The sequence below is a fragment of the Ctenocephalides felis genome, unplaced genomic scaffold (assembly GCF_003426905.1).
Source record: "Ctenocephalides felis isolate EL2017-DRISC unplaced genomic scaffold, ASM342690v1 CF-g0.4_SCAFFOLD_03572, whole genome shotgun sequence".
Taxonomy (NCBI): domain Eukaryota; kingdom Metazoa; phylum Arthropoda; class Insecta; order Siphonaptera; family Pulicidae; genus Ctenocephalides; species Ctenocephalides felis.
Genome location: NW_020539726.1, coordinates 157,944 through 166,914, shown reverse-complemented (window position 1 = coordinate 166,914; position 8,971 = coordinate 157,944). Strand labels below are relative to the sequence as shown.

General features: G+C 33.8%; 1 protein-coding gene across 1 annotated transcript; it reads right to left on the bottom strand.

Moving 5' to 3' along the window:
• Positions 1–5,833: 5,833 nt before the first annotated feature.
• LOC113387874 lies at positions 5,834–7,288 on the bottom strand. The gene has a single exon (XM_026625261.1). It carries the CDS (start codon positions 7,286–7,288, stop codon positions 5,834–5,836), a length of 1,455 nt encoding a protein of 484 aa, XP_026481046.1.
• Between the last annotated feature and the right edge of the window lie 1,683 nt (positions 7,289–8,971).

Genomic DNA, 8,971 nt, shown 5'->3' with positions numbered 1-8,971 from the left:
TTAAAATAGATGTCAAAATTCAAAACAGATTTTCGGCCCTTTCAACAATAGAAACAGCTAATGATGACAACTCAGTTAAACCGACTCCAGTCAGTAAGCCCCCTCCAATATTTATTTACGGAGTTGACGATATTAATGATATGTCTAATCAATTAAATGAAATAATTCCGCACGATCAATATTTCCTGAGAAGTTTAGCTAACAATACATTTAATGTTCTATGTAATTCTGTCGACCATTTTCGAACTTTATCCAGACATCTAAAAGAAACTAATGCCGTATATCATACATATCAATTAAAAGAAGAGAAGGCTTATAGGGTTGTTCTTAGAAATGTACACTTTTCAACAAACACAGATGCAATTAAATTAGAACTATTAAAACAGGGTCATGTCGTACGTAATATCCTAAATATTAGACATAGAATAACAAAAAAACCTCTTAATATGTTTTTTGTTGATCTGGAACCAAATAGAAATAACAAAAATATTTATAACATTTATAAATTATTCAACTGCATAATACGCGTCGAACCACCGAGAAAGTCCAACAACATTATACAATGCACTCGCTGTCAACTCTTTAATCACACCAAAAATACTGCAATAGACCATTTGCTTGCCTAAAATGCGGTGACAATCATAATACTAAAGCTTGTACCAAAGATCCGAATGCTCCGGCATGTTGTTATTTTTGCGACGGTGCTCATCCAGCTAATTATCGCGGTTGCTCATACTTCCAAAAATTAAAGAACAAAGAAACAAAACTCCAGTAAATCAATCAGTCATAAATCCAAATCCAAATAACCAAAATTTTAAAAATTCTAATAATTCTAATTCTAATAATAAATAAACAACATTTCTCCGGCCTTAATCCAACAATTCAAAATTCATCCTATGCAGACATTGCTAAAAACAATTACTCTGCTTCTAATCATTCACCTTCAAATCCCGATTCTGATTCTCTAGCAACACTTATTTTAGAATTTAAAAATATCTTCAATCAGCTTTTGCAACAGAACACCATAATAATAAATATGTTACCCACGTTAGTCAACAACAAAAAGCAATGGCAAAAATAATTAAAATTGCTGAATGGAATGCCAACGGTTTAATACCTCACAAAAATGAAGTAGAATGTTTTTTAAAGTTAAACTTAATAGATATCTTATTAATCTCAGAAACTCACTTCACTGAAAAAAACTACTTTAAAATTTATAACTACACTACTTATAATTCAAATCACCCAAGTGGCAGGGCTCGCGGCGGTTCGGCTATATTAATCAAAATAATATAAAGCATTTGTTCTACCAAATATTTCTGATGATTTTCTACAAGCAACTCAAATTTCTGTTGAAACAAATTTATATAATTTTTGTGTTTCTGCTGTTTATTGTCCACCAAGATTCAAAATTTCTTGTGCTCAGTTTTCTTCATTTTTCTCTCAATTAGGTAATAAATTTATCATTGGTGGTGACTTTAATTGTAAACATATTGCCTGGGGTTCTAGACTGACTACAGCCAAAGGAAAGATTCTTCATGCAGCCATAGGGCAAAATAACCTCTCCTTTATTTCAACTTGCAGTCCAACTTATTGGCCTTCTGACCCTACTAAAGTTTCAGACCTTTTAGATTTTTTTATTGTGAAAGGTATTGATCTTTCAAATCTCAATATTGAATCTAGTTACGATCTCTCTTCAGATCATTCTCCAATACTTGTAACGTTTAGCACATTTCCTACTCCAGTTATCAACAATCATATTCTACACAACAATCTTTCTAACTGGATTCAATTCAAATCCATACTTGATTCAAAATTATTTCCAAAATCTAGGCCTACAAGCGTTATTGATATAGAAAATAATATAGATTATTTTTCTGAGATTGTACGTGAAACAACCAAGCAGATCACCCCGAACATTATTCCAAGAAATGATAATCTAATAATTCCGCAAGAGATTAAGAAGCTAATTGCACAGAAACGAAGAGCAAGGCGTACCTGGCAACATTCTCATCTACCAACGGATAAGACATCGCTTAATCATCTCAATAACACGCTGAAAAAAAAGAATGGAAGAATTTTACATTCAGATCGTATATATTGCAGCTAAATAGGTACGATAATCCCATATGGAAACCAATCAGAAACAAAAGTAAACCCCTACAACAAAACCCTCCTCTGAAAATAACCAACCAAAACGGATTCATTTGGGCAAAAAGCAACGAAGAAAAAGCGGAGGCATTTGCTGATCATCTAAGTAGCATTTTTAGCGCTCGAAATATTTCCCAGAATAATTTAATTAACAATTTCGTAAATCAACCCATACATTCTACACCGTTAGGACATTTTTCACCAAATGATGTCTTATGTGAAATAAAAAGGATAAAAAATAGATCTTCGCCGGGTATGGATAAAATTACTCCAAAGATGTTAAAAGAATTGCCTACAAAAGGAATTTTATATATAACAAATATTTTCAACGCCATACTTCAATACAATTATTGGCCCACAGCGTGGAAGACTGCAGAAATTATTATGATCGCTAAACCAAACAAAAACCATCACACTGCTAGTTCATACTCGCTGTCAACTCTTTAATCACACCAAAAAATACTGCAATAGACCATTTGCTTGCCTAAAATGCGGTGACAATCATAATACTAAAGCATGTACCAAAGATCCGAATGCTCCGGCATGTTGTTATTTTTGCGACGGTGCTCATCCAGCTAATTATCGCGGTTGCTCATACTTCCAAAAAATTAAAGAACAAAGTAACAAAACTCCAGTAAATCAATCAGTCATAAATCCAAATCCAAATAACCAAAATTTTAATAATTCTAATAATTCAATTCAATTCAATTCAAAGACTATATATTTCAATATATAAAAGTATGTACATTGCATATTATAACATGGGTTTATTACCCGTAGGTATTGCATCCTTCATTGGATTTGGTTATTCTAATAATTCTAATTCTAATAATAAAATAAACAACATTTCTCCGGCCTTAAATCCAACAATTCAAAATTCATCCTATGCAGACATTGCAAAAAACAATTACTCTGCTTCTAATCATTCTCCTTCAAATCCCGATTCTGATTCTCTAGCAACACTTATTTTAGAATTTAAAAATATCTTCAATCAGCTTTTGCAACAGAACACCATAATAATAAATATGTTATCCACGTTAGTCAACAACAAAAGCAATGGCAAAAATAATTAAAATTGCTGAATGGAATGCCAACGGTTTAATACCTCACAAAAATGAAGTAGAATGTTTTTTAAAGTTAAACTTAATAGATATCTTATTAATCTCAGAAACTCACTTCACTGAAAAAAACTACTTTAAAATTTATAACTACACTACTTATAATTCAAATCACCCAAGTGGCAGGGCTCGCGGCGGTTCGGCTATATTAATCAAAAATAATATAAAGCATTTTGTTCTACCAAATATTTCTGATGATTTTCTACAAGCAACTCAAATTTCTGTTGAAACAAATTTATATAATTTTTGTGTTTCTGCTGTTTATTGTCCACCAAGATTCAAAATTTCTTGTGCTCAGTTTTCTTCATTTTTCTCTCAATTAGGTAATAAATTTATCATTGGTGGTGACTTTAATTGTAAACATATTGCCTGGGGTTCTAGACTGACTACAGCCAAAGGAAAGATTCTTCATGCAGCCATAGGGCAAAATAACCTCTCCTTTATTTCAACTTGCAGTCCAACTTATTGGCCTTCTGACCCTACTAAAGTTCCAGACCTTTTAGATTTTTTTATTGTGAAAGGTATTGATCTTTCAAATCTCAATGTTGAATCTAGTTACGATCTCTCTTCAGATCATTCTCCAATACTTGTGACGTTTAGCACATTTCCTACTCCAGTTATCAACAATCATATTCTACACAACAATCTTTCTAACTGGATTCAATTCAAATCCATACTTGATTCAAAATTATTTCCAAAATCTAGGCCTACAAGCGTTATTGATATAGAAAATAATAAAGACTATTTTTCTGAGATTGTACGTGAAACAACCAAGCAGATCACCCCGAACATTATTCCAAGAAATGATAATCTAATAATTCCGCAAGAGATTAAGAAGCTAATTGCACAGAAACGAAGAGCAAGACGTACCTGGCAACATTCTCATCTACCAACGGATAAGACATCGCTCAATCATCTCAATAACACGCTGAGGAAAAAAATGAAAGAATGGAAGAATTGTACATTCAGGTCGTATATATTGCAGCTAAATAGATACGATAATTCCATATGGAACCAATCAGAAACAAAAGTAAACCCCTACAACAAACCCTCCTCTGAAAATAACCAACCAAAACGGATTCATTTGGGCAAAAAGCAACGAAGAAAAAGCGGAGGCATTTGCTGATCATCTAAGTAGCATTTTTAGCGCTCGAAATATTTCCCAGAATAATTTAATTAACAATTTCGTAAATCAACCCATACATTCTACACCGTTAGGACATTTTTCACCAAATGACGTCTTATGTGAAATAAAAAGGATAAAAAATAGATCTTCGCCGGGTATGGATAAAATTACTCCAAAGATGTTAAAAGAATTGCCTACGAAAGGTATTTTATATATAACAAATATTTTCAACGCCATACTTCAATACAATTATTGGCCCACAGCGTGGAAGACTGCAGAAATTATTATGATCGCTAAACCAAACAAAAACCATCACACTGCTAGTTCATACCGTCCTATCAGTCTTTTATCGATATTATCGAAAATTTTAGAGAGGCTTTTGTTGCAGAGATTGTCAGAAGATCATCCGAATGATAGTTGGATTCCTCACCATCAGTTTGGCTTCAGAAAAAATCACTCTACAATTCAACAATGCAACAGAACGGTGTCTCGTATTAAGCCCTGTACTTTATCTTCTTTTCACAAACGATATGCCCACAGATGATCTTCTAACCATATGCACTTACGCCGATGACATAGCAATTATTTCATGCAATTCCGATATTAGAACAGCAACTTGTCAGTTACAAAATTATTTATCTAGTCTCGAAAAATGGTTTTTAGATTGGAATATCAAAATCAATATCGAAAAATCTCAGCACATAATTGTTTCTCTAAAACATCACAACAGTCCACCTATCATCATGAACAATTCAATAATTCCACTATGCAATTCTGTTAAATATTTAGGCATGCACATTGATTCGAAATTGACATGGAGAACGCACATTGAATATAAAAAGAAACAAATCCAACTGAAAATGAAAGATTTTTACTGGCTTTTTGGGAGGAAATCTGAAATCTCTCTCGATAACAAGGTACTTTTGTATAAAACTATCATAGTGCCCATTTGGACTTTTTTTTTTTTTTTTATTTATTTTTTATTGGCTTTGTAAGCTTGTACATTGGCCATTGTCTACAGAATTTCACATCTACAAAAATTAAGACTATTATATATATATATATATATAAATCCACATGCATACATACTCATTCACACACCTATATATATATACATACATATACATATATATATACACGCATATACATACACAAAGACACATCAATATACATATACACCTAATTTTAATTACACATGTTGAATCTCTATACCATTAATCTAGTTTCACATATATACTCGTATATAGCATCATAAGTTACAGTGTCTGCCAACATCAGTCTCAGGTTTGTGGGAAGTGGGATCCTCAGTTTTGTTAATTTATTCCATAGTTTTTCTCTTTTTTCCTCCATATGTCTACACTCCATAATTAGGTGATTGGCATCTGCATTATTTGCTTCGCCAAGACAATGACAATACGGATTGATGTTAATTCCGATCCTATTCAAGCGTAAAGGTGTGATTGGTTCTCAGACGATTAAAAATGCAGTAAAAATGACGACTCCTCGTAAATTTGTCGAACCATGGTCTGACAGGAATTTGTTCTTGTATGGCTGCATAAAACTGTCCTTTTTCACGACTTGACTCTTGGAATTCCAATTGCCACTCCTTGTATATCTTTGCCTTAAATAGGTTTTTGATATCTTGGTGGGATATTCCATCTTCTACGATTATACCCGTGTTTATTGCATCTTTTGCTCCTTTGTCAGCAGCTTCATTCCCTGTTACTCCAATATGACTCTTGATCCAAATTAAGTAAACGGATTTTCTTTTCGAGAGTATGTTATGTATATGATTAAGAGTATCTAACACTAAAAAACTTGGGTCCCTGCCTATAGATAGCAGGCTCTCTAAAGATGATCGGCTATCACTGAATACAACGGCTTTCTCCAAGCTAAGTGAGGCGATGTTCCGAATACATTTGTTTATGGCGTACATTTCAGCTGTATAAATCGACGCATTTATATCTAACTTATATTTAGTATATAAGTTAGTGTTCTGATGATAGATGCAAGCACCTACGCCCTCAGGACCTTTTGAACCATCTGTGAAGAAAACCTCGAAGTCCGGAAACGTGTTTTTAATTTTATCTTCAATTTCTAATCTATACCCCCAATCAATTGGACTGCTATATATATTACAAAATTCCGTCTGTATGATATTTTGAAGGTTTGTAGTCGTGATTTCATAGTTGAAGTAGAATTTTGTTGCTTTGTTTTGTTCTTCTAATGGCTTGCATTTGTATTCAGTTTCTGAGATCACTGACATAAGTATAGGTTTCTTCTTATTCTGCCAATATTGTCTGTTCTGACAGTTGTTAGCACTACTAATTTTTTGTATCACCTCTACGTTGTTGGACCTTATTCTGTCAATAACGAATTTCGTTGCTAACAGTTTCCTCCTCAAATGCAGAGGCATTATGTGTGCCTCCACATGTAAGGCGTTAATGGGCGTTGAACGCAAAACTCCCAGGCAATACCTTATAGCTTTATTTTGCAGGGTATCCAGTTTGCGTAGTAGATTTTTACTTGCATCCCCATAAATGAAGCAGCCATAATCAAGTTTAGATAATATAAGCTGTTTATATATCCTGATTGCAACCTTCACGTCAGCGCCATACATCATGTGATTTAATACTCTCAAGATATTTAATGCATCTTCACATTTTCTTGACAGATTTTCCAAATGTGGACCCCATCGTAATTTGTTATCTATAGTCAAACCCAGACATTTTGTGGTAGTTTGTATTTTTAAGGTGTATCTACCTAATTTTATTGACTCCATCGCAATAGAATTCCTTTGTCTGGTGAAAAACGATACTGCACTTTTATTCTCGGAGATTGAAAATCCCAGTGATGTGGTCCATTTTCCAAATGACGTCATGGTCTGATCCATTTTTTTGATCACATCATTTAATGACACTCCACTATGTGATAATATTAGATCATCTGCATATTGCATGATCCGAGCGTCCTGGCCAATTCATTTTGAAGGTGTGCCGTGTATACGTTGAACAACAAGGGACTAAGGACAGAACCCTGAGGTAAGCCTTCCGACATATACCGTGGCCCATAATGTGTATCTTTACATCTGAGGACTAATTTTCGATCTTTCAATAAGTGATAAATGTGAACAATAAATCTCTTAGGGAGTTTTAATTCATATAGAATGTTTATTAAAATCGGTATTTGAACCCTGTTGTATGCGTTCTCCAAATCCAAGTTGATAGTCAATACACAATTTTTCTTGGCCAGGTTGTTGTGAATTTCATAGACGAAACTAGTTAGAACATCATACGTGCCTCTTTTGTTTCTGAAACCTTGCATGTAACTTGGCAATTTCTTCTTATTCTCGAGCCACCACTCGATTCTTCTTTTCATTAAGCGTTCGAATGTTTTGGACATACATGACGCTAGAGAAATCGGCCGATATGATTCTATTTTTGTTGCATCCTTATTAGGCTTTAGAACTGGTATTGTGATATATGTCCTCCAGTCTTTTACAGCAATCTCTTTAGTCCAGATGTCGTTGAAGACCTTCAGTAGAATTTTTTTCCCCTTATCTGATAGGTTACTTAGCATGGGGTAATGTATATTGTCATTACCCGGCGCAGTATTACTATTCCTTTTTAGTGCCAAATGTAATTCATCAATGGTAAAGGGACCTTCTAATTCGTCATTTTTTTCCATGTCCTGTATGTTGACGTCATTAATTACCGTATCCGGAGTAAGTGAGTTAAGAAACTGATCAGCTAAGTTATTAGGAAATGCATTGGTTCGAGTGGCTCCATTTTTCATGACCTTTATATGGTGCCAGATTTGTTGTGAAGACATGTCTCTGGAGAAAGAGTTACAAAACTCTGTCCATTTATCGTATTTTTTCTTTTTAAATACAAATCGACACTTAGCTACCGCTCGCTTGTATTTTATATAATTGTCTATGTTTGGTATTTCTTTGTATTTCTTAATTGCTTCCGATTTTATTTTCTTCACTTTGTTGCACTCCTCGTCCCACCAAGGATTTGATTTATTTCTATATTTCGTACCCAAATACGGATTTGTTTTTGGAATATTCATTAGTGCTGCATTATTAATGCATTCAATAAACTTGGAATAGGAAATCATCGGATTAGAGTTGAGATTAGTATTCGACAACATTCTGTCTACAGTTTGCGCATAACCTGACCAATCTGCATCTTTAATTTTCCACCGATATCTGTTTACTGGACTATGATTGTATTTAAACTTATTATCATTGCCTAATTTAACATTAATACTAATTGCTAAATGATCAGACCCTAGAGTTTCATTTAATACACTCCATTCAGCCCTAATCATCACTGATGGGCTGCATATTGTTAAGTCTACCGCGGAAGGATTCCTATCGTGTCTTCTTATCATTGTAGGTGTTCCGTCATTCATAAGACATAAACCCTCTGAGTTTATGGCTTCACTAAGATTTATGCCTGCATTATTGTTTTTTAACCCTCCAAAACTTATGTGGTGAGCATTACAGTCCCCTGCTAGTATTAACGGTTGATTTAGTTCCTGGAATAGCGACACCCAATATTCCGTTCCT